The sequence below is a fragment of the Perna viridis genome, chromosome 12 (genome assembly GCF_037379345.1).
Source record: "Perna viridis isolate PV_CMFRI_1.1 ecotype Kerala chromosome 12, ASM3737934v1, whole genome shotgun sequence".
NCBI classification, from domain to species: Eukaryota; Metazoa; Mollusca; class Bivalvia; order Mytilida; family Mytilidae; genus Perna; species Perna viridis.
Window position 1 is genome coordinate 30,726,661 of NC_142456.1, and position 27,442 is coordinate 30,754,102.

Here is a 27,442-nt window from a genome sequence, read left to right on the forward strand (position 1 = left end):
TCTACTCAAAGACAATTACATTTTATATGGACAGATATCATAATATGCCATCAGCTCTTTCGAAACTTATTCAAAACCAGCGTTCGGTTTATCGGCGACAATACTGCCGATTTGACATAACGTTTTAATTGGTAATTGCCGATTTCTTTAGAAACAAATCTTAAGTATCAGCAATAGAAAAACAATGACAAAGTTGCTAAAACACGATCATCTGCTTTGATAAAAAAGAATGATGCTGATATAAACACTGCATAAGCATATGCAACAGAAATATGAAGAATCATCAGCAGAATAGACAGTATACAATTTGTATTCAATTGCCTTTTCGGTGGTGCATCATGAGATTCCGAAAAGAAGAGGGCACTCCAATGAATTTATCTTATATTACACAATTTTCCAGACTTTTTGAGTATAAGAGGGCAGGCGGTCCTTGATCACCTTCGATCAGCCTTTGTTTTACCCTTATACGTGTCGAAAGAAAGGTTGAAAATTAGTTTTTACTGGTGTGAAAGTACGTTATGAAATGGCTTTACAAATATCGCCATGTTTTGATCTTAAATTGTTATTGAAAATTACTGGATGCATTAATTTTGTTTTTTTATACTACATGAAAGGAATGTAAATAGGGACATGAACTACTTTTTCCCACTATTTACATTGGATCTTAGGGTATTTGTACGTACCAGATGGAATGCTTATGATTTGTGAAGGGATACGCCATAGTATAACAGCTCCTCTTTTATTGTAAGACTCGAAAAACTGGTATACATTCTGGGTTGAAAATAATTTTCCTAAAATCATAATTCCTACAAGGTGAAATTTTAAAAAATTTGCAATTTGTTCACCAGTGATTCCATGCAAATATAACTTTGTTCTTTTACAATTCAAGCTACCGTTACTAAGGGTTTTCGTGTTGGCGTAACATGTATATCTGATAATTAGAACATTTTGTAAAAATCACTGAAATTACTGGTTAGGATACCCGATCCATGGCCAACGATTTTCGTAATCACAGTAAAATACAAGAAAAATGTCACTGTCTTTGTTCGTTGGGCATGCGCGATTATCGAATGAATATCTGCTCAACACGGCGTCGCCGTAATTATTTCCAAACATTTTTGGAAACATGTCTGTTATTGAAATAACACCGGAACATGACTTGTAACGAATTGGAACAGAACCACGAATCTGACAGCGTGGATGGCAGATTCGACCGTTTGCATCATAAACGCTGACATACGCCTGACTAAGACCGAATCTAGGGTTTTTAAAGGCGATATATGTTACAGTTTCGGAGATTGGCTGCCGTTCGTCAATTATCGCATAATCGATATAACGGCCCGAATACGTCAAACCATCAGACGTTACAAACACTTTTGACGCACCAGAACCCGAATGGACCTCTTTCGGGTATGATGCCGGTACGCCTGTTCGAATTTGTCTCTGTAAGTTAGAATAGTGAGCTGGTGCATAAAAATCAGGACCTTGAATAATGTTTCCGTTTTTAACAATTTTTGAGTTAAATACAGTACCAGGAGGACGCTTGTAGATAATTTTTACAGGTGTAAATACCCATTTATCAGCATCGGCAACACCGTCTATAATAAATGTATTTTGTATTGTTTCGTCTATGAAACCGCTCTTTTCCGACGTATCCGGCACCGTTGGAATATCCATAATAAACGAGTGAGAAGCCGCCTCCTCGTCCCGTTTAGTGACTGATATTTCGGCAGACATTGGAGCTCTAGTAAAAGCATGCGAATCCATAACATTATTTTGGTGAGAATTGTGGTTATTGAAGTATTGGTTCGTATGTGATTGGATATTATTTGGTGCGCGGCTTACATCTGAAAATGAGGATTGAACAAACTCGAAGGGAGTACGCATGGAAATGCTACTCTCAGAGATACCAAAATCGCCATGGGCATCATTTTGTTGAAACGATTGACCCTTTGAAGATACAATGTTAGGATTATAGACTTGGCGCTTTCTTCTGAACTTTGTTTCTCCTATTGTTTGCGAATTGTTGTTATGTCCCGGTTCTAAGGATGGCTCAGGTGACCCACTCAGCACTCTTGGATCTAAGAAAGACGGTCGGAATTTCTCAATAGTTTTTGCAATGGCGTTTATCTCCTGGAGAGTATTACTTTCTGCAGTTCTTTCCCTATTTCGCATCATCGATGCTGACGGGTCAAAAGTTTGCTTTCCCTTTGTTCTAGGGTCTATAAATAATGGTTGGAATTTCCTGTCAAGCGCATTTGCGCTAATATCACGTGGGTTGTTACTAAATGTCATTCTTTCAGTATTTCGCATCATTGATGCAGCTGGTGCTCCAAGATTAGTAAAGCCAGAAACTGGAGGCAAAGATGGTGTAGGGAAATGACGCCATGTTGTTGATACGCATACCCGTCGATTAGCGTCGCATTCTAAATACCGTGATCCACCACAATTGTCGGCACAAGTAGGTGAAGGGTCGTAGGTGTATATGAACTGTGTAAATGCATTGTGATATCCATCTATATTACGTATTCTGCCTAAATTAGTCATGGTAGACCAGGGCCAGTGTCCTGGAACCCCAGTATTCGGGTAATCGTTTTGTGGGTTAATGCCTCGTCTGAATTGACGCAGCCTAAACTGTTCCCAAAGATAATCAATAAAGCAATGATGGAAGAAAAATACCGGATCAAACGGACTTGTTGACAGCCCTGCCATATGACCACCAATCCATGCATGCACGTTGTTATGTTGCCCTTCCAAATCGTTCAGCCCAGATGAGGTCGGTTGCACAATGTCCCTATGAAATCTTTGGGTAAGCACTGCTTGTATACCTAAAATCGGACGCAAAATTAAACGATGGTATGATTTGTATAGAGGAAAATACACGACATGGAAAATAGGAACCCACAACAATGAGTGTGTAAAAACCAAAATTACACGCACGAAGAAGCAAAAGTAAATGAACAACCCAGACTCCTAGTGATAAATACTTGAAGCATGGACCAAGTGCACCGATAAGACAAGTGTCCTCTGCTTTTCTAGAAATCGCTGATTTGTTCATAAAATGTTACGTTCGTGTAGACAGAAGAGAGAGGAAAGGAAAACTATGACAATAATCAATTTGGTGGTCAAAAAGTGAATGTTATTGAATGGGGGTGGGTAGAAATTTAGTGATCAATGTTCACAGTTTTTCTTTCTGAATTTTTTGTGTATTTTAAACATTGGTTTTGTTCTTTGATATTTGAATGCATGTTTTCTTTCCTTTCGTTCTTAACGATTTTGCCCTCAATACGTACCTGAAGGCGTCATCAATGATCCAGGGCTACCTATATTTCTGACAACAAATCCATTGTTGGCATCTCGCCAGAAGGAAAAGGGACCTGAATTGAGGAATCCGTTTCCTGGTCCAAAGAATCGATTAGTCCAGACGATTGAATCTACCGGATCATCTAATTGCATGTTAAAATCAAATGAACTGTCCCAATAAGGGAGAGTGACAGATGGATTCTTGGTTCTCAGAGCCTGTTCGAAGCTGCAAAGATTTAATAGAATAAATATATAAGAAAGTTTTGCATGTTGTATGGCAATCAGTCTTACATCGAAGTCAAAGTACAGTGAAAGCAGTGTAAACCGAAACTCTGTTGGACTTTGATCAGATTTGACATGTGTCCGTTTACCCAGGATAAAAATACATACAAATTGATTAAAAGACTTATTGTCTGGTTTAGATAGGTCTCTGATTATTTGGGTTTTGGTCTAGACGGGATTGTAACTAAACCCACATGTCCCTTTTAGGGGATTCACTGTAACTAAACCCACATGTCCCGGGTATCAGATGTAAGTTGCCTCTGCTATAGACGGGGTTCACTGTAACTAAACCCACATGTCCCGGGTATCAGATGTAAGTTGCCTCTGCTATAGACGGGAGACATATCTTGGTTGCTACAAGGAGCAATTTAAAATGACTTCATTATCTATTCCATTTGCAAAATAACATGTTTGTGTATGTAAAAAATCTTTTTTTTATTTTACGTTGATGACATTATTTTCAAGACTGAATTTTTTAGGCATCGATATCTTTTTGTCAATTTCACATGCCGAAAGAAAACCTGGAATGAAAGAGTTTTTCTGGGAAGCATTTGAGGATAATAATCTGTGACATAAAACCGTCAACTCTAACTTCATACAAGGTCATACGAGATCAAAATGTTCCTCTTAAATATAATACAGGTGTTCTACATGTGATTTTTGCTTGTATGAGAACGGAAAGTTTACAGTAAAAGATGAAATGATCAGTTAACACTGGACTTAATGTAATATTACTTAGTCTTAGATTCAGATAAAGACGTTCCTTACAATTGATATTAAAGGTCATAAACATGATCAGGGCTCCGATATTTGTAATACAGAGAATACTGCCTAAACCGAACCCTTTTCCGAGTTTTAAATTTGTTTGGTTTAGAGAGGTTTTCGGTTTACTTAGAATCAAAATATTTTAAAACTGCTATAATGGGACTAAATCTAGTTCTGACAGGTATTCGAATTATTCAGTTTCCGGTTTTGACAGGTTTCATTGTTACTCAATTTAACAATAGGGTCTTAAGTCTCGTTCAAGTTTCATTTTCCTTACCGAAATTTCTGATGTAGAATACATGTATATTGAAATCCGGACAGGTCTCCTTATTAATGTTTACTTCCTGGATCTCGAAACGCTGTATTACAATGCAAAATATTCTATTTAACGCTTTTTCTTAAACTTGTATTATGTGGAAATAGATAATTATCATTTTTATCGGCATTTTTGCACGAAAATGTGTTTTGCTTTTATATACTGAACCCAACTCTCAGAAAATGACAAATATCTATGCATTTGAATGGTAGGCTAGGACCCATGCTCGTGAAACCACGGAGTCAGATGACAAGACTAACAAACCCTTGATGTCGATGTAATTGGATGACAAATACAATAATGCTCAGATCAAAACACAATGTATAACAAAATAAACTAACTTGACTAATAAACTAAAATGACCATAAAGAAAATATCAAAAACATCTAACATGATAATGAGCATCTATCGTACACAGCAAAAGATGCCACACGTGAGATTCATATTGTCTGCATATGAATTGAGATCAATATAAAAATCATATGTTTAAGTTCACATATCATTATCGCATGATTATTATATTATAACCATATGTTCTTTTTACAAACATATGATTATCATATGCTTTCAAGCAAAACTTATCATACGATAACCGTTTGACAATCATATGTAAATTATCATATGAATCGAGCACCATATGATTATCAAGTGTGACACATTTTTGCTGTAGATCTGTCATATTCACAGTAAAAGATGAAAGATGAAACTTACGGCAGTTTTACATGCATTTTAAGACTACGATTTGTAAACATTTTACAGCTTTTCAGCACTTTTCCTTAATCATCAAAATAGTATGTTCCTCATTTATGATGTACTTAATTTTGAGAAGACCAGACCCCTTATCTAAACATTTCTAATTTTAGAACAAGTTATAAATACGAAATAACCTGGTTTGCAGCAGTTTACACTCTGATTCGTAATAGGGTATGCCAGCGTTTAGTTCAGTGTTAAGGGCAAAACATCTTTTTGTGTAAAAAAAAATGCCGATAAAAAATGACAAATATCTATTTCTATTTCTATATGACAAAGGTATTAAGAAAAAAACATAAAATAGAAGATATTGCATTGTTATACAGCGTTTCGAGTACCCAGAAGTAAACAAATGCAGATCGGTCTTCGGTTTTCGATACGTTCTACGTCGGACATTCCAGTAAAGAAAATGAAACTAGAAGGAGACTTGCATACACTATCAAAACGTTATTTGTTTGGAATTATTTAAATCGCGGAGTGCGGACCAATCGACGTTAATGACGTCATAGTACAAAACAATGAAAACGAACCTATGAGAGAGCTTGCTATTAAATTAAATCATTTTAATATAACTGTAAATGTGAAATAGAGAATCTAAATGTCAATAAAATAAAAACGACTTAAGATTTTTTTTCATTGAAGGTTATTTGTTCTTCAGATTTATTAAAATTAAATTTGGAATGGGTATCTAATTCCTGGTCTCATTATAGAAAAAAAAATCATGCATTCATTTTTTATAAATTCAAACAGTATATTCAATGTTAGGTTATTTAATTTATAAGAACACGTATCATTAACCAGCATTTATTTTTATACTGCCAATTATGGAAATGTTATGACTGGAAATAAGGAGCCGAAGAAAATTGTTTGTTAATTGGAACTTGATCTTTCGGAGGTTATTTGAATTGACACAATCAATCATGTGTTGATTTAACTGAGATTTTAACCTTGGGAGAACGATTTCTGGAAAAGAGAGAGAAATATTGCAAACACAGGGTGATATATCCCGAGGAAGGGTTTTTAATTATGGGCTGTATATCATGTGTCCAATAATTGTGTAGGGATCGGAGCAAGTAAGGAATAAACAACAGCTGATTTCCCCAACAAAAATTATATATTTTTTATGAAGTATGTGTGGAAATAATTCAATGGCACGGGACATATGAAGTATGGGCTAAAATAAAAACATTTTTTCAAGCTTACTGATTAGGTGATGAAAAACGCCCCACCCTTCAGTCTGTTAGTTATTCCAGTAAAGAGTGTCATAGACCCCGTTCGAAAGTTAAAATTGACAAAATACCATGGGGTATCCCAATTCAATCATGGCAGATGTTGTTAAAACTTTTTTCATATAAAAATCAATATGAATAAATCGATTCACACGTTGCACAGATTGTTTTTAACAAAAAATATTGAATTAATTTGTTATTCCATAAATAGCACGGAAAAAAATATGCATGTTATTTTCTTTTATTACATATTTTGACATTGCGAACATACTATGACATTAATAATTATGTATATTGACATATTTCTGTCATATATACTGGATATTTTCAGAGTATCAAATTGAACGAACATTTTTGACAATGGCAAAACAATGAACTTTACATTAACTTCCGGGGTAAAAAATATTCTTTGTACTTCTTATAACAAAAAATTACCAATTACCTCTACACAAAACACGTTGGTTAATGCATCTTTTTATCTACCCCGGACTTGACTTTTTATGAGCAACTCGGGGGTGTTTCTAGAAAAGCAGAGGACGCTTACCCTACCGGTGCACCTGGTCCATGCTCCAGTTTTTAATGGAGTCCGTTGTTGCTTTGTGTGTATGATTTTAGTTACTTTATGTTCTTTGTTGTGTATGTCTGTTTTCCATGTCTGGTCTTTGTCCCTGGATTACATTCTTTTGATTACCGCTATGACCTTGGTTCCTTTGATTACTCTTTAGATAAAACAAATGAAATAAGTCACTTTCAAAATACACATGCATCATTTACCAGCACTATATTGTTAGTCTTTTGACTTGATCACTCGTGCATTCGAGCAGCACTAGTGTGATTTACACTTACATATAGCAGAAATATCTATGCCATCCGAGAAAGTTTGGACCAAAGTGGGCAGACTGAATAGCTGCACCATTGTGGAGGTTCGCTAAGGCGTCATATACATTGGGTCGTAATTGCTGAAATACAATTAAAACGTACTCTTTATATATTGAAGAAGCAACAAGAAAATAAGCTGAGATTGATATCAAAACGATGTTTGTTTTAAAAGGTCTATAAGAAAAACAAATAATTTGATGATAATGTCCTAAAACATTAAATCATGGTTTTACAGGGTACATTTTCCATTTATTTTGCCCGAGAGTATACGTGAGAAATAACTCTAAAATATGTGCGGTTTATCAATCACTATGATGAATCATTCATGTATTTAAAAGATTTTGGGGCTTAATTAAACGATACACAACTGTGTATGAATTGAATGTTAATTAGAAATAAGGATCGGCGTTGGACAAGGATGCCCTCTTTTTCATGGTTTATTCTCTAATATATCCATATAAATTGAGTATTCAACAATGCAGGTAGTTCGATTTCTTTATGACAAGTCATATCGTATATTTCTGCGGGTGATTAATTGCAGATGGATTTCACCACTATTTACGACATTGTATAATAAATGGGTCAAAATTATAATATTTACAAATGTTGGTAATTCAATCAAATGTTACATCTGTACTATAAATTCCCTGATCTAATCCAATGGTTTTAAAGATTTACCAACCGCTGCACCTGGTCTATGTTTTACGTTTTTTTTTTGTTTTTTTTTTTGTGGAGTCCGAGTTGCTAAAACAATGTCTGTGTTACTTTGGTTATTTCATGCTCTTTGTTGTTTGTCTCTATTTTTATTTTTATTATCTATTGAATTCTGCCTCACTTTATTTCCCTTTCAACTGATAAAAACTTACCCTGTCTAGTTTTAGTTGTACAATAGCATTGAAAAGAGATTGTCTTTCAATATCAGTAAGCGTTCTTATCTCTCTCCTCCGCCTAAGAACAGGTCTCCATCTGTTACCACCTCGTCCTGTCTGTCTTTTTTGTCTATGGAAAAGATTCAGGTTACCTTCCAGTTTCTGTACATAGTTGTACACGGCAGGATCTAAATCAGTGTGGTACCTATCCTTTGCCGTCTCTGCCCAGTAAAAATCCCGACAACGTGTAAATACTGAATACGACGGTGTTACTGTAATGTCCTTATTACTGGTTTGGTTGTAGAAACATTCATATAATAACCTTGGCATAGGTTTGTCTTCGATTAAACCACTCACGGTGACTATTGTCGCCAATAGAATGATGTTCAAGAATAGCATCTGAAAAGTATACAATGAAAAAGTAAAGCTTTTGTAAATTCGCGAATTTAAATTCTAGACGGTTTCTTTTCATTTGGTTATATATACCTTCATATAAGATGTGTTTCAATGGTCAGGAAACCATATCCTACGGAGACGTATTTTTTTCTTGTAAGTCTTTCCACAAAGGTCTATTCCAAACCAGTAGTCTAATTTGAAAAAATATCGACTCAAACTCGTACCATTGTGACATCAATGGCAACACCGCCTATATAGGCTATCGGGTCGAGTGGTCTAGGGCGCTGGCGGACATTTGCAGTATAACAATTTTTTTTAAGTCATTAAACATCAAGGATTCATTCCTTGCATTGCACATGGTCAGACTTCTTATGGCTGGATAGGTTTTCTATTTTGAGACTTTTGGTTTGGTTTTAAGAACTTCTTGTGAAACAATGTATTTTGAATTAAAATCTTCGTTTGTATTTAATTTTAATGCTCCTGAAAGGGGATGTTATTAATTGAATCACGTGTATATCATATTGAAATTTACCATATCAAAGTATCCATTAAACGAGAACTGGTATAGTGGTGTAAACTGTTTCCGGCGTAACTTTTCACCGGTGCAGTTGCAAATTCTGATTTTTTTGTCACGAAGATCAGGAGCCTGCTTGTGTGGATCATACGCCATCAAGTTCCATTTCTAATTAGCACCGGGCATTTCATCTTTTAACTGGACATTTATTCACTACCATCGGACATTTCCTATTACCACCGGATATTACATACTACCAGGGACATGTATTACTAAAGTTTACATAGACAAAGCACTAGAACATCGTTTACTTAAAAATGTACCGATACAAGAAGTGTTGTTTTCTATAACAACCTTATTTTCTTAAACACATTTTTAATGAACTTTAAAAAGCACAGCTACAAATTCCTTACCTTGATCACCGAACACTAGACATAATAATACAATAAAATAAAATAGGAAACTATAAATTAGATTATATTTAAATTAATTCGTATTGCTGTCAATCACATGGTAAACTAATAATGACTGTATAGTCTGTTGACATGATTTATGTAAAGACATCTATTTTCCAATATCAAAACTTAAGGTTGTATTAATTTTGATTTTTTTCCACGAATTTTTTTCCACGAAATCTTGCTATTTGTTTAAGGTTTTCCGTATGTTTTCCTGAAGCTCATGATAATGAAAACACGTTATTAAAACTATGCACTTTAAATGTACGAAGAATATCATAATTGCATGTCCGTGCTCAACTTATACTTTCCCCTCCGTGAAGAGACTTTGTAATTGAATTATATATTTTAATACTAGAAACTTGACTCAAATTTTATTACCTTTATATTCACAATAATGTGGCTATCACTACGTTGTTACCTTGTTTTTCAACTGTAGCCGTCGATGTTCTTGACTATTTAAAAGAAACCATGTAATTGCTATTCAGAAAACTATGTTTAAAAATAGAAAAAAAAATAACCATCCCCTTATGAAAAAGTTCACTAGATATTTTGTAAGCATCGACTAAGGAAAAAAGCCCTTTGAAAAAAGGAGTAAGAATGTTTACAGAACTGTCTAGAAAGATATACTGAAAACAGAAGTCGTTACTTATATGTAATAGTCTTATCTGAACGAGTAATTAAGGGAACCAAGATTATAGCGGAAATCAAAAGAATCCAGGGACAAAGACCAGACATTAATTATAGAAATCAATCTCGTATACACAGAATCGATATAGACCGAAAAATAGTTTGATTTTTAAGGGGGTCGGACATAACAAGATTTTGATTTTAAATGTACTCTTAACATTTTTTTTTCACTATCTAGCGTACAACTGATGTCAAGTTTTTTGTTGGGAGTTCATGCTTTGGGTTTTAGTGTGTTGTCTTGTCCCTACTATCAGATATACATGTAGTTGTGTTTTATTCTGTTGTCTACACTGTGTATGTAGACCGCCTATCCCCGTGTAAACTTGGATTTAAACATCTCACAATTGTCCTTATCTTTAAATGCTACGGCATTTTTTGCCATTATTCAATGAAGTTACGCTATACTGCTGTTAGATTGATTTACAGTTCAAATAAACACATATTGTAGTTTCAAATAGCCATCTGTAGAAGTATAATTAGTTATGACATCAGGTACCTTCCACAATGCGAATAATTTGTACAAGAGGCTCACAGGAGCCTGAATCGCTGGTTAAAAATTTGTCTTTCAAGGGCAATAAATTTAACAAAGAGTTGTCCGACAATTTTGACTCAAAGACTTTGGTGGGACTTATCGAATCATTTCAACAATTGAAAGTTTCTTTGTATCTATTATAATTTTCAAGATATTGGCTGAAAACTGCTAAAACATTTTTTCGCCTTTCAGGAAGTTTCAGAGGAGAAGATTTTTGAAAGTAATAACGTTAAAATTGGTAAATAAAAACATCTTAAAAAGGCAATAACTCCATCATTGCTTGATGAATTTACACGAAAATTTGACAACAGAAAGATCTCATCTTCCTGAACAATTTTATCTGGTCAGAATTTTACTTCACTTAATGGTTTTTGGGATATAAGGGAAAACTTTTGTCTGACCCAACCCCTTTGCTCTATTTATTAACGGCGGCCATGTTTTTCAACGGATCAAAAATTCCTATAGTAGTTTATTTTAAGGAACATTCATACAAAGTTTGGTTCTAATTGGTCAAGTAGTTTCAGAAAAGATGAGTTTTGAACAACTTTAAGACGACGGATGCCAAGAGCTCACATAGCCTTTGACCAGGTGAGCTAAAAAGTAGGTTTACTTTTACAATTCAAAAAGTAAAAGAGATTCTTTAATCCACAAGTTCATATTAACAGTTACAACAAATTTACTAAAAGTGTGGATATGTTTCGTATTGAAAAAAATGTTGATCTGAAGCAAGGCCATACAATAAATTTCTTGGTGAATTTTCTATGTTAATGTCAACTCAAAATAGTTCAACACAAAAGCCACACTTCGAATTTTGCCAAATATTAAAATTAACCTATATAAATTAATAATTAACAACTGTGCCAAGTTTAAAAAGCATTTATTGATCTATTCTCACGTGAACATCTAGAAAACAGTGGGGGACAGACAGACAGACACATCAACTTTTCTGAGAGTATCACATATCTCACCACTACGTGTGGTGGAGTATAAAAATGTATACAGGTTTAAATGGGCAGGTATTCCATTAAGATGAATAGTCCCATAGCTCTTTAACAGAAAATTGACAAACATTAAAAATGAAGCAGGCTTCATTCTATAACAAATTTTACCAAATCATACTTAAATCCCTGTAAGTGTTTTTGCAATATATTGTTCAACATGTATAAATCTGGGCAAAGATTGGAGTCTATCACACCATGTACTCTCAAGGTATTGTACATGCACATGGAAAACCATAAATACTAATTAAGCTTGAGAACACAGAAAATAAAAAATGTTCCAGAAGTATAGGACCACAAGAACACCATAGAAAAACTTGTTAGTTCAAGTTGAGTAACAAAATGACAGACAGACAGACATTGGTATACCATACTCTTCCCAGTATAACCAAATACAAAAATATATAGCTAATTTAAATGCTGTGAAAGCACTATTGTTCGTGGGGTACCAATTTTCGTGGTTTTCTTGGGTAGGCCAAACCACGAAATTTGATTCTCAGTGAAAAGGAGAATTCCATTGATGTGTATACTGAAAACTTCAAAAACACGAATTCAAGAATCCACCAAATTGTTTTTCTTCCCTACTTCACAAATATAGGTATCCTCAAATAAAAGTACTTTCAAATATGCTCATCATGTGTTTCATGGAGTAAAAACTCATCACCAGCATAATAATCCAATATATATATGAACATTTTAATAAAAAAATTAATTGTATACAAGAAATACTCAAAATGAAAACAGGAAGGAAGAAATTTGATAAATATGGTAAATAAAATCCGATATAATTAGGTGTCAGATGAATCTACTGGGTTGGTCAAATGTATATACAATTAAGACTGTGTACCTCTATATTTTTTATTATCACTGATATCTTTTATGCAAAATAAGTATATCTAAATAATACATCACTAACAAAACACTAATAAATATACAATAGAAATACACAAACTGCTTTATAAAAACACATACAAACAATCTGAAACAAACCTTTCGAATACAAAGAAATAATGAAGTAGTTTTTCTACCACATTTAAATACCAATCCATATAAAATTCAGACAATGTCAACGGTAGAGGTCATCCATCTACAGAAAAACCCAACATGTTTTCTGGGTCTACTTAAATGTTATGATAATCCACCTTGTAATCAGATAAGTGTTTTTGATAAAAACATACATTCATCTCCCACTCAAAAATCAATCAAATCAAGAAGAATAACTCTTGCAAAGTACCATTTCCATACACAATCTCTAAAGGTGAGTCTTTGACATGTATGAATCATCCCCTGTCTGATTTTAGACTGTATTCAATTGTATGATAGCACTGTCAATTCCAGGAATTCAAGAATCAACAAACTGATCATTTCCTCCTAAACCATGAAAATTGGTTCCCACAAATAAAAGTATTTCAATACTAATAATTATCTTAATATCACTTGTTGCAGGCAATTAAAAAATCTATCTAGTCTTGCATATGTTTAAGTTCCCAAAAACATCTGATATTCAAAACTCAATATTAGACACTGTATATGCCAGGATCTTGAAATATGTGGAAAAAAAGAATAATTTTTACATGACATAATCTGATTGCCAAACTACTATTTGAGAATTTCGAAATGCCTGTCTGCAGAAGTTAGTAAGAGAGGACACAAACATCTGTTGTTTCTTGGACCTTGGACCGAACTAAATTAATTCCTTCTATATACAGAACTCTTTCCATGTCACGCTCCCTGCTGGTCTAGCTGCCTTTTTATGACAACCTATCTGTACAAGTTTCAGGTTCTCATTGGTAAATAAAAGTTTGTATAACAGTTCACTATTTAGCTCTTTGCCCTTTGGAAGGTTTTTAGAGGCTTCTATCAGACATGGAATAACTTCTCTGGACTTCTCAATGCTGAAAGCAGAAAAAAATTATTACTGTATAAACAACTGCATTTCAATATGAGACAGTGGAGTAACTATTGAAAGGGTTGTTCACCATTTTTCATGGACCTAACACTGAGGGGAAACCATAAATTCAAATTTCAATCAATACTTAATTAAACAATCAACCTCAATAAAATGTAAACAAGAAAGTTTCAGCAAAGGATCACCACTTCTATTGCAGTTCATCATCTTTAACAAGAAAGTTTCAGCAAAAGATCACCACTTCTATTGCTGTTCATCATCTTTAACAAGAAAGTTTCAGCAAAAGATCACCACTTCTATTGATGTTCTTCATCTTTAACAAGAAAGTTTAGCAAAAGATCACCACTTCTATTGCTATACATCATCTTTAAGAAATTGCAAAAAATTCATTGTTGGAGACAGATAATCCTTGTATCAAAATAAGTAATGAATCATTAGGTAGGTGTATCTTTACAGTTACACCCCAACTTGGTCTACTTACATGTGGTCTAAATTCCAAAGACCAAAAAGCTGCCTGTAACCCCTAGAAGCATATGGGTTAATTGTATGTAATTTATCACAGGTTTTCTGATCAAATGGACCTTCACATTGGAACCAGCCTTTTTTATCACTCATTGTCCCATTAGCAGTTCTATCAAAATAAAACCCATGGAAATCGTTCTTTTTAAGTTGATTATGAAGGTCTTCCATTAGAGATAGGAGCAAGGTTTTATGGTCGCCAGCAGCTTCTCTTTCTATCTGTTCCTTTGCCTAGAAAATATATTAAAGTAAACTCAGTTCATTACAAAGAGTAATAAAGGGAACCAAGATTCTAGTGTAAATCATAGGGACAAAGCCTACACATGGAAAACAGACACACACAACAAAGAACATAGAACATAAAATAACCAAAATAATATGTACAAAGAAACAAATGTAAATGAGCAACTCGGACTCTACTAAAAACTAGGAGTATGTGCATGACCACAGAACTTCTGCAGTGATGACTTCAATCTGGTAGCAACATAACCATATTATGGTGCTACAAACACAGACAAAATTGCAAAATATGTTTCCTTGTTTTAAAACATATGGAAATACATGTACAGGAGAAGTATGAAAAATATGTTTTTGTGCTCTAAAGATATACAGGAATTCATATGTTTTTGAAAACCTTACAAAAAACATACTCTTTTTTATGTGTGAACCCTATAGTAAAAATATAACTACCGCATGATTGTCATTTACTTGTTCATGAATTAATTTGTTAGAAACATTCATACATATTTTATAGTGCAAGGATCACAATGGGTTTCAGCCTGTCACTGTTCAGGATTTTTTATTTGAAATATTTTTTTGGATCAGCCAATGTTTTTTTTGACAACCCTGACTGCTCTGAGAAAATGGCTTTCACATACTGTAATGTAGTAGCTTCTAAATCTAGTCTGAGCATTATTCCTCATCACTTCACTTTTGGTCTTATACTTTTTGTTCAATCCTGAAAAAAAAATCATTTCTACCGTAAAATCATAAATGTACATGAACATGCTTCCAGTAAGGTTGAAATATATATCAATGCTTAACACCTAGTTCAATGGTTTCATACAGAGGTTGGTACTGTAGGTTAAGTGTACTTTCTTTGTATGAACTTGTTTCTAGAAAAACTGAGGACGCTTACCATACCAGTGCACCTGGTCCATGCTCCCAGTTTTTAGTGGTGTCCGAGTCGCTCATTTACACTTGCTACTTTGTATGTATTATTTTGGTTATTTTATGTTCTTTGTTGTGCATGTCTGTTTTCCATATCTGGCATTTGACCCTGGATTACGTTCTTTTGATTTTCGCTAGAATCTTGGTTCCCTTGATTACTCTTTGTAACCTTCTCCCTTAAGATCAATCACAAAAGAAATTTTCATAAGGATACTTTGAAACAAACAAATATTTATACAGTTCATGGTTAGGTCAATCAGCAATTTCAAACAAAAGGAAATGAACTTTCAAAATGAAAACTGGTATTACAAAATCCATAAATCAAATTTCCAGGAACAGACAAAATTTTGTCAAACCACAAAATTTGATACACACCAATAACTACATGTGCATGTTTGTACATGTACATGTACATGTATCTTCACAATAAATAAAAAGTCCTATATCACTTGTGCATCAAAAAAGGTATTTGTCCTCATTCCTAACCTTCAAACCAGTCCTCATGCTTGGCTCTATCCTCAGAGTCAACATTTGTCTCTAACATTTCCAAGTATTGTGAAATAATGTGGATTTTCTCTGGGGCATCCTCGTCAGTCAAAAGATCTCTAACCTGATTGGCTATCTCGTTCTTCCTGGTTGCAGAGTATAGCTTGCTTAACGCATCATGGATCAAGGAACCAGCTGTAATTGCAAGACAATGAATTTACAAATGTCACTGTGTCAGTGAGTGATATGAAATGAATTTACAAATATGAATGTACAAATTTTACTGCAAATGACATAAAATCCTATACATGTAGGTACAATATAAATGTAATGTACATGTAAGGCACAATGTGGTACAATTTCATAGAGATCCAAGAGTTATACCTTTGTCCAGACATCAAATCTTGACAATATAACTGCTTCAAATAAGCCTTTTGGGGTGTTCAAACCAAAGATAATACACATACAAGTAAATTAATCTGACATGGGCCTGATGAAATAACCAAATATTAAGTAATCCGGGTAAAAATACTGACCAAAGGCTTATTTCAATGAGGCTAACACTAATTTAAAACATTTGTAAGTATAATTGTACATGAAATGTTAAAAGATCTTATATATGTATTCCCTTCTTGTGGTATACCAGAGTTATCCCACAATTTAGGGTCATCTTTTTTTTTTACAGCAAGCATCTTGTAATGAGGTACATTGTATACATGTAGGTACAAAATGTATCTGAATAAATTGACATCATTTTAGGGGGAAAATACATAACACATCTCACTGTTTCAGGTATAACTTATTTTACTCTGAATCAGAATTATATAAACATGTTTTAAAAAGTATTACACTCCTATGATTGATGGGGTATTTTCTAAATTGTTCACATACCCCCTCTCCACTGCTCCCCTTTCTTCAGAAAAACAAACACAGTTTGTGCTGGCAATTTCCTGAAAAACTTTTCATCTTCAACTTCTGTGCCATCGTCTTCAATAACAACTGTGGCTTCAGACTCTTTTATCTACAAAATAATTTTGTGCATTATACATACATGTATATGTATTCGTATGAACAGAGTATTTACTGTCAATGATACAACTGTAACTTAATGTAGATATTTTCAAAGAATTCTTACATCAGCCTTCCTGAAGTAGAAAATATACAATTGTACATGTACATGTATGTCAGTCCAATGGTTAAAATCCTAAACAATTTTTAGCTTCCAACAGACCAAAGGTTTTACAAAAGTGAAATTACTTTTTTCTTTATCTTACTGACAGTAACTGCATTTGAGGTTTTCAACACAAACTTTTTGTAAATTGTGTATGCTTTGTTGGTTATGTACATTTCCTTACTGACGAGTTAGGCTCACTGGTGTTTGTAAAGGCAGGCCAAAGGCAAAAGATATTTTGCTGATGCTATTAACAAAAGAAACTGACCAAGTAAAGTAGAAATACATACATTTAGACACATCATAATTATCGTTGGAACACATTCAATCTGAATCTTCTTCTTAAGACTCTAAAATCTCACTGTGTCAGTTTTATTTTACCACATTTGGACATCTCCACCATGTACACTTCTTTAGACGTTCACGTTTCCAATTTCAGCATTCGTGCATCGTTTATCGTGTGTTTACACATCATTTTGCTTTCGTTTAATCGCATGATAAACACACAATAAAAACGTTCGTTTAAACGCAAAATAGGAGCGTTTGTTTAAACGCACGATAGAAGCACTCGTTTAATTTTGTACTTTGATTATTTCCTTGATTTAACTGTTATTTTTATATTTTTTTGCTATTATTGATTTATTTAATTTCATTAAATTTATTTTCTATTTTTTCTGTCTTTACAATATGTCAAAATTATTATTTTTCGTAGTTTGTCTATCGTGTGTTTAAACACACCCTGGGAGTATTCATTTATCATGCATTTAAACGTATGCTGGGAGCGTTCATTTATCATGGGTTTAAACACATGATAGGATGTTTACATGCACGATAGAAGTGTTCATTTATCATGCATTTGGTGAGCATTTAGCATGCGTTTGGGTACCGTGCGTGCGGGAAACCTAAACGTCTCAAGAAGTGTAGCTCCCAACAGGAGCATGTAAGGTATATCATAGTATTTCAAAGAAACCAAAAGCATAGGATGTGCATCGCTGAATTAGGAATTTTGTATTTAAATATGTGAATGATTTGTTTCTCAAAACTAACTTGTAACTTTTCACATCCTTTGGTCAGCAATTCTTTGTAATTCTTAGCTGTAATGCCGATTCTTCGCTGCCTGTTCACGTCTTGAACTTTGTATGCTCGCATTCCACCATTAAATAATGATAGAAAACGGCTAATTATTGACATTAATTAAAACTTGTTATGTGATTTTCTGCACAGTTCTTTTATTATTTTTATTGTTTACACAGCAGCACTTTCGGTTCTCCTATTCCCGCCTTCATAAAATGAAAGTAGAGAATACACCCCTTGTCACAATTTCGAGTACGGAATGAAATTCTTGGTTAAGTGGGTCGTTTACTACATGTATAAAATGGCCTAAGAACTTGAAAAATACAATTTTTTATAGATTTTTTGTTATGTTTAAAAATATTTATACCAGTGTTATGCAGAAAGCTAGCAGAATCGCATGAGAAAAAGAGCGGCTGGAAAATTATGCAGCTACGTGTATGTAATAACCTTCATAAGTAGTTTCTGGGTTGAAAAAAACATTTAATGCTTTTACAGTTCCAGGCACTTTGAAAGAGAGGGGTGCCAGCCGTGATTCCTCAGAAAAAGGGGGTGCTATATAGGACATTATTTGCCTTTTTTTTTAATTTTACAAATAAAAATAAAACTAATTCTCCAATAAAAACGAGGGATGTCAATCCCCCGCACCCCGGCGGGATCCGCCATGCAGTGAGTCTCAGCACTGGAAAAAAATTACAAAATTACGTATATCTGCACATCAACTTTGAATTGAACAAGATCATTATTAGGGTACTCCTCGGCACTGCAGAACATGCCTAAGGTTCACTATTGTGAGGTATATGAGGAAAAACACGTTTTATTGCTTTTCAAATCACTTGAGGACACGGTCACATCAGAAAAAAAATGTACGAGTCTGTCAGTTTTAACTGTCCAAATTTCAACTCGCTGAATTCTAACGGAAAGGTAATTTGGCTACTAAACAATGAAAATCTTGATATATTCATTAAGGGACCGGTCAAAATTTATCGCCACATAGGACCAGTGTAAATAGCAGTAGGACAAATACTTTTTTAATATAATGCTTTTGTTGGGAGACCACTTTTTACTGATAATATCCATAGGACACAACATTATACTTTCAACTAAATTTTTTATTAACTTTAAAAAAAAAAGAAAAAAAAGAAAAAGAAAAAAAAACTATATAACAAAACTTGTCTACAACATATAAATGCAGTAGAAAATACAACTATTTAACATAATTAATTGTAATTGGAATAACTATATGTATTGAAATAGAAATGACTTTATATAAATACCTCATTTGTAAGATCTTTAATACACTGTATGTGTGAACATAATATTTTCAAATAAAAACTTTATAAAAAAAATCATGATAGGACACCAACTTTTTTCTTACCAGGTTGACATAGGACATCATTTTTTTTTAAGTCAGATAGCCATATAGAGTTGCAACTTTTATTTAAGCTCTTATTATTTTTTTTTTTTTTTGCACCGGTCCTATGTGGTGATAAATTTCGACCGGTCCCTAATATTTGCAACTTCATAAGACTAAGCAAGACATTATCCCACATCTTTAAATTATAAAATTACTCAACATTATGTGTATTACCCTGTGATGTTATATGTAAACATTTTTATTTTAGCTTATTTTTTTTTATAGAAATAGAAAAATAGAAAGTTAAATAGAAAGTTGTTGCACGTTGTTTTAAAATTCAAACCGTGTCAAGATTTTAATAAAAGTATTGTTAGAATTTTTCCATTGTTAGATAATCTCCTATAGGAATAAAATAATTCAAACTAGTATTCTTGATAAGACAATCGTCAGCAGTTGATTGTTTTCGTCCCCTACCCATGGGTTTTATACAAAAAAAATGTAAAACTAAAAATGTAATAACTCATATATTATACCAATTATAAATACAACTAATTTAGTAATCAAGGGAACCAAGATTCTGGCGGAAATAAAATAACAAGGACAAGACAAGGAACCAAAATAATACATAAAAAGCAACAAACGTAAATGAACAACTCAGAAATAAAAAAACTGAACCCGCCTTACTTAAGGGAAAAGGGTAGAATGTAACCAATGAAAAGTCAAAATGTTAGAATTAAATATTGAATTAATGTGATTAAAATCCTCTTCAATCTGTTCATTTATGGCCGCTCTGAACCTTGCGTCCGACTTTCACTCCTACATTCATTATGTGACCTTACAATTAAACTTACCGGCCGAATCATAAAGCTTTGTTTTAACTGGTATGTGGAGGGGACCAGATAAAAAAGACGTCTGTTTAAGGTTTCTGTACCTATCTTATTTCTTTTTTAGCTTACCTTAGGACATTGTAACTACCATTTTTTTCGTTGAGCACTATCAAAGTTCAATAAGTGTATATATAAAATGATTGAAAAAAAAAATAAATGATTTCACCTACCAACCCTATTTTTTCATTCACGGTAACCATAAACAGACATATATTTTTGTTGGCCTTTTTGGTGCTTTCAAAACTAAAATCTTCATATCTACATACAAACTGTTTTATCTAAAAGAATATGTTATTGCAATCACATTAATATATAAAAAGTGCAATTTAGATACACTGTTCTGTGAAATGCAATAGAAATAAAGCGCCCATATCTAATAGTATGTCAATGGGGAAAAGGCAGAACAACTGAATTTGACATTTCTTCTAAAATTGAAAAACAAAATAAAGTATTTACCTATTTAGAGGGTCTAATTAATGAAAAAGAGTGTAAACCTATCATTTGAAAGCAAATAAAGAAGGTAAAGAGGCCAAAATTATATTAAGATATTCCTTGAAATTCTCATAAAATTAGTATATCCTCCCCTTTTCGCACAAAAATACAAAAATCACCCAAAACATGCAGGGGGTGAGGTGGGTGGTAAAACTGTTGTTGTTCTGTTTCACATACATGAAATATATATAGAAAGGTTAATTGTATAATTTTAGTTGTGTTTTATGATGGAAATCTGGTTAACGAAACACATTTTACTGTTTTCACTTTATGTAGACTTGTGCTTTGGCATTTCAAACATTATGGCAGATTTTGGCAATATAAAATTTCATGGCATCATTACTGAAAATTTGGTCATCAGACATGTTTATAAAATCATCATAAATACAACAGCCATGGGTAAAAATTCATTATGTATATCTGCATATAAAGAACATTCCACTAACACATGCTTTTCATCTTCAGCACTAAAACAACAATTAAAATATGTTCTTTCTTCTACACGTATTCATAAATTTTCGTATCTAGCCTACCTATTTCGATTTTTTTTTGTGGCGCTACACCACGAAAAAGAACTTCTATATATACCAGGCATATTTCTCATATTCTTTTTATTACTAGTCTACTCAAATCTTGGTCTCCTTGATTACTCTATCAATACAAATATACGGCTTTTTGGGCTTGGATATCAAACTTCTCTTTTATGTCAGAAGAAAATACATCCATAGAAGAAAAGGAATCTACATTTCTATATTTTCGTCCTGCAAACTGAAATGGAAATTAACATTTTGTATGCTTTTGAACTTCATTTGTTGGAAATAGAACTTACATTTCTATATTTTCATCTTGCAATCTGAATTGGAATTTAGCATTATAATTTGATCCTCTCACCAAATTTAATAATCAAGTTTTGTCAGTACACTATTCATTGCAGTACTGTTGATAAATATTAAATCTGCTTCAGAGATACCACATACACACAGAACTACAACACAGAGATACCACATACACACAGAACTACAACATTTGAGTAAAATTGGTCATTTAGATCATTCACCAAATGTAACGGTCGTTAACCAATGGGGTATAGGATTTCATATTAATTGATTTGTGTTTTGATTTCGTTTTCTCTTGTATTTATCATTCAATCTTTATTTACTTTTTTCTCTGCAAACTGAATATGGGTATAAAGGAATCTTCATGTCTGTCCGCCTGTTGTTCGGCCTTGTTACCGCAACTAGATCTCTAATACAGGTAGTTCCATAGAGTGCAACAAATGTCATACAGTTGAATATATGATGTCTCAGATGCTTGCAAGAATCGTATTTCCTAACATTTAAAAATCAAGATGAAAACCGACTCCTTTGGTGAGTCTGCTAACAGTTTTTTTCTTCTTAATTCTTCTTCTTTTTTTCTTATAAGCAGCTATCTATATCTTATCGTATAAAAAGCGTGTATTTTGAATGAAACAGTTTTAATTTGTGTGTGGTTTTTTTTAGTTTATAGAAGCATAGTAATTTCTCGTTTTTCTTTTCTGTTTAAAACAATGTTTGTCCGCGCATTTTTTTTCTAATTAATAGAACCAGCCATATTACTATACTTCCATTTTCATCTAAGAAGAATCTATATATTCATGTAGAATGTGAAAAGGAAAAAAAGATTAAACAATTACATGGATTTATCGAGACCCATTTAACCAAAAGTCAAAAAAGAATAGTTAGATATTATAGTAAGGATATGATAGTAAGGATTAAAAAGAGTATTATTTCTAGGCGCTAGATCGAAACTACTGTCTTTAATTTACTTTGCAGTCGTGACTACTCGGTAATTTCCGCTTAAATAGTTTAAGTTTTACGGAAATAACCGAGGTGTTACGCTTTTATCGAGTTTTTATAAATTTGTATCAAAATAAAAATGTTTCTGGTGATATAACAATACTTCTTATAAATAGAATAATATCATCAGAAATCGTTTATTCCCGCATTAAAAACGCACCTTGTTTTCTCGGCCTTGTGAGAACCCTCGCCATATTTGAAGATGTACACAACCTTCGTTGCCAAGAGTAAAATAAAACCAAAATAAATCTGCGTTTAAGGTTGAGATAAACAAGGTAACACGTCCCATAAGCAAAACATTTTTAATGGTTTTGTTGGTTCCTTTATAGTATGAATACATCTGTTTAAAACAATGAATCAGCTGGTATGTCACCGGGTCACAACTAAAGTGCGCCCAGATTCAAAAGAATGTGTACAATTCGTGCAAGGGATACGAAAGCTAAGTCTAACATGACAATCTACAGTTTGATGACTATAAATAAAAATAGACAGAAACGATCCAGGAAGACGTCAACTCTGGTGGTCAAATTAACAAGCCTTCGATAAAAATTCAAAACAATTGATGGACATGTTTCATACATGTAACCTGAATACTATTCAATTGCAAATAAAATTTATGATTGTAAATGCTAACTGAATGGATGACATGGGTCTTTGACAGCCATTATTGTTTTGTTTAACCTGGTTTCTGTGCAAGAGACCTTGTACTTTGTTACAAAAAAGAATTGTTATTGCGCTGGAAATAGGTTGCACCTGAACAAATAAAACTAATATAGCTGGTGAGGGATGTTCTGACAAATGCAGGTTGTTTTTTCTTATTTATGTCTATAATTAATAAATGGATACTTTTTTATGACAGTACATGTACTTCTGAAGGGGAATGTAATTTTAAAGTATATTATTGATGTCAACATCTTTATTGGATTACATCAGTCATCTTCCACCCTTAAAGCTTATCTAATGGTAATTATACAATCCATGGCTTATCAAAATTGGATAAATTTAAAAAGAGGTGTAGGATTTTGGAAAAATGCACATTGGGAAGCGAGGAAAATTTGCCGGCAGAATTCCACTTGGAGAAGAAAGGGTGTTATTAAATTCTGTGAAATGTGTACATGCTTTCATTATTAATCTTTTGAATTAAGTATTTTTTTGTATGTTTCCATCCATTAGTCAGTAATTTATTGATTAAGATACATGTAATACAATGTTTTTTTTTTCTCATTTAACAAGTCAGCTTAAATGTTTACATTTACTATTTGTATGCAAATCAGGGGTTTCACTAAAACTATTGTGTCAACTCCAACAGCTTATAAAAATAAAATGTTTAAATTTGCTAAACTAATTTATTAATATTGACATCTAGAAACAGTTCATCAAGTGGATTTAAGGATTAGTGACAATTGTTTTCACCTTGTAATTGATTTATTATAATTTGATGATTAAGTGTGTTTTTTTAAGAATCAGGCAAATTGGGAAATATCAGGAGCATGCATGTCAAAACCTTACCGATCTGATAATAAAATATCACACAAGAATGTTTCCTCTGTTTAAAAAGACAGTTATTTGATCTCTGCATCACTGGATTGCACAGAAATTTTTCAATTTATAAAAAATGAGTTTTTTTACTGAGTTTTCTGCCCTTCAAATGTTCATTTTTAGTGCATTTCAATAAAACTGTAACTCAATTGTCCAGCACGATGTTGAAAATATTGTCTTATTTCCGTGATTCTTATGGAGCAAATAGTTGAATTAAAATTTCAAAATGATGGTTTTTTTTTCATACCATGTTTCACCCACTGCATGATTCTTACAAGGACTGACACTTAATGACGAAGGGCCCAACGACAGGTTGGTACTTCTGTTATTGTGTATTTCATATTTCACAGCACACATAGGTGAAGTAAAGTACAACAGTGTGTTTTGAGCAATTAATTAGGAAGGTAATCATGGTTTCTGTACCAACTATGAAATGCAAGAAACTTGCTTTGAAGAATAGAACAATAATATTAAATAACACTCAAATTATTATTTTTTTTATTTCATATAAAACTGTTTCAAAAAAACAAAACAGTTCGATGTTGATCTGATAACAACTTTGAATTATAACCTGAAAAAAATTTAGAAACTTTTTATTTTGATAAATATCAAGCACCCCCTTCTACCACTTGGGAAGTGTTGAAAAAAATAACATGTGCAGAATTGTATGTAAATTTTCAAGTTCAGGTGCCGAGGTCTGACTTCAAATAATTTAGGGGAAAAGTTATTTACCTACCCAGTACCTACCTGTCCAATCTTTTTTTGAACACTCAGGCTATGGTAAACAGAAATATTTTTAAGTCTGGCCTTATTTGTTTACATCAGTTGATACCTTAGTGTTTATTGCTCATAAAATATTAATACATTTATTTCATAAATCAATACTATTGTAAGGACTTAATTTTGAAGGCATTTGTATGATCTGATATGATACATTGAGGTGTGTGTTAATTATATTGTATTGTAAGTTTTCTTTATTGTAGATAATACCAAAATGTATTTATAAGAAGTTACTTGTCAGTTAACTGCTTTAAAAAAACTGAAGTCAGGAAAATGGTCTTGATTTTTGAATCATTGAACTTAACACATATGTGTACATGTATTCTTTTTAAGAACTGCTTTCTTATGTAGTTTTAAGATTTTGGCAATGAAAAATTTTAATAAATTGTAATGAAAATTTGTGTTCATTCTATATCCTAAGTCCTTATAAGGATTTTCATATGTATGTTATGTTTTTTTCATTTGACCTTAACTTAAGTATTGATTAATTTTGTTGTCAGTCATTTGTAGGCAATAAAAAATTGTCATTGTCATTATTTATTGATGATTTCTGTTGATATAATTAACTTTTTAAACAAGAAGTTAGAGGATAGCCTGCACTTATCAAAATTATATGATTAATTTGATATACATTTTTGTAAAAACTTTTTTGGCTCACAATTTAAGTTATCATAAGCATATAAATGATTTGTCAAGGATTTTCTGATAAAAGTTGAAAGAATTTAGGTACAAAAGATGAGGGACTATTTGAGAGAGCAATCGATCACACTCATATAATTAGTTGAGAGAGAGAGAAAAAAAGAGAAATTTGCTACAAAGGTTGATTATGGTAACATATGGTTGATGTTTCTAAAAGAAATTATGTGGGTTTGGACTATTCCAGGAAAAAAAATGTATGGGAGGGTTAGAAGGCATATTTTATTACACCCTTGACCCATAGAATTTAAATAAAATTTTCATAAAAATGTATTACAGTGTGTGCTGCCTACCCACTCCCCTATACACTTTTTCCATGAATAGCTCAAAGTAAATTTTCATCAATTCAAACACAAGTTCTCTTCATGGAGAGAAAACAAATACATGTACAATTAACACATACATTGTATTTATATTTTAAGGAGGTAGGCCTGGGGTAAGGGACATAACTCGTACAAATCATTGGAACGTTTGTATTCAGCATTTTACATCGATGTCATGTAAGCATCGAAGTAACTTGGATGATTTTATTTTGGGTCAAATGAAAGCTTGATAGGCTTTGGTAAAATTGAATATGATAGAAATATATCACTGATTTCATGAGTTATGTCTCTTACCCTAGGTCTACCTCCATAAGGGCACTCATTGCTTTTTTGAAATATATTACAAATTCATGTTTATATTGTGAGAAAATTGGTATGAAATGCATTTGTAAAAATGAAATGGTATCTTTTCCTGATTGTTGCTTACTCTGTAGGTTTTTTATATAATATAGGTATATATGCATTATGCTGTTCTTTTTCTCTATTTACAGGTTAAATGCAGTAGTAACACAATGCCGAAAAAGTTGCCTTTCCGAGTGATTCATGCATCTGGGCAGGATGAGAGCTATAGAGCTTCAGAGCTGAACTACCACAGTCCATTGACCAAAGGATGGCAGGCATCAAGGTAAACTTGATTGAATCAGTCCATATAAGACTTATCAATATTTGACCAAGTTTAAAAGAGAGGCCAGCATACTGGTTAAACTATCCACATAAGAGGGTAAACTTCACAAAATTAAAGAAAAAAATCGAATTTCCAACAAGGATGCAAGCTTTGTGGGAGGTTTTTGGTTAAAATACTATTATTTTCTTTGAAATTTACTAAAAAATTAAATTTTTACATTAAAAAAATTGCTTTTACTTATAAATCTCCCACATGAGACAGCATCAAGAGGGAAAAACTTCCATATAAACTGTTCCAAAGGTTAAAAGGTATAGGCCACAGGGAGAATGAAAAAAAAAATTGGGTGTTCTTTGCTATTTTACTCTACAGTTAGGTTTAGGTGTGCATGCAATTAGTGTACAGTTTACAGTTTTCATACCACAAAAAGTCCACAATGTCATTATCACATTTATTGCAGTTAAGTACTGAAACAATCTTTATTAAAAGTATTGTTCCAACTAAAAATCATGCTAAAAGTAGAAAATTACAGGCAAAGACACAAAAAACATTTTCTGCCTTCAAATTTGTTATTATATTGATTTATATTACATGTACATGTATGCAT

General features: G+C 32.8%; 3 protein-coding genes across 6 annotated transcripts in view; 1 reads left to right on the forward strand and 2 right to left on the reverse strand.

The window, feature by feature from the left end:
• Positions 1-37: 37 nt before the first annotated feature.
• On the reverse strand, positions 38-10,213 carry LOC148601998 (uncharacterized). Its single transcript, XM_088554342.1, has 5 exons — positions 10,140-10,213; positions 8,391-8,792; positions 7,492-7,604; positions 3,294-3,529; positions 38-2,828 (listed from the first exon to the last, which is right to left on the reverse strand). Exons 2-5 carry the CDS (start codon positions 8,790-8,792, stop codon positions 967-969), a joined length of 2,613 nt encoding a protein of 870 aa, XP_088410468.1. The 5' UTR covers positions 10,140-10,213; the 3' UTR covers positions 38-966.
• Positions 10,214-12,822: 2,609 nt separating this feature from the next.
• Positions 12,823-18,532, reverse strand: LOC148601999 (DNA fragmentation factor subunit beta-like). The gene is made up of 6 exons (XM_088554347.1): positions 18,281-18,532; positions 16,954-17,083; positions 16,063-16,257; positions 15,285-15,364; positions 14,369-14,637; positions 12,823-13,873 (listed from the first exon to the last, which is right to left on the reverse strand). The coding sequence occupies exons 1-6, from the start codon at positions 18,422-18,424 to the stop codon at positions 13,678-13,680; spliced, it is 1,014 nt and encodes a 337-aa protein (XP_088410473.1). The 5' UTR covers positions 18,425-18,532; the 3' UTR covers positions 12,823-13,677.
• A 4,523-nt stretch (positions 18,533-23,055) lies between these two features.
• Positions 23,056-27,442, forward strand: part of LOC148602000 (centrosomal protein of 104 kDa-like) — a 33,644-nt gene continuing 29,257 nt past the window's right edge. For 3 of the 4 annotated variants that reach the window (XM_088554337.1, XM_088554339.1, XM_088554341.1), the window contains exons 1-2: positions 23,056-23,150; positions 26,705-26,838. In XM_088554337.1, the coding sequence (XP_088410463.1) occupies positions 26,726-26,838 (113 nt within the window). In that variant the 5' untranslated portion in view covers positions 23,056-23,150; positions 26,705-26,725. Of the gene's footprint in view, positions 23,151-23,749; positions 24,727-26,704; positions 26,839-27,442 lie in introns of those variants that run through there. The other variant, XM_088554338.1, reaches the window with a different exon arrangement.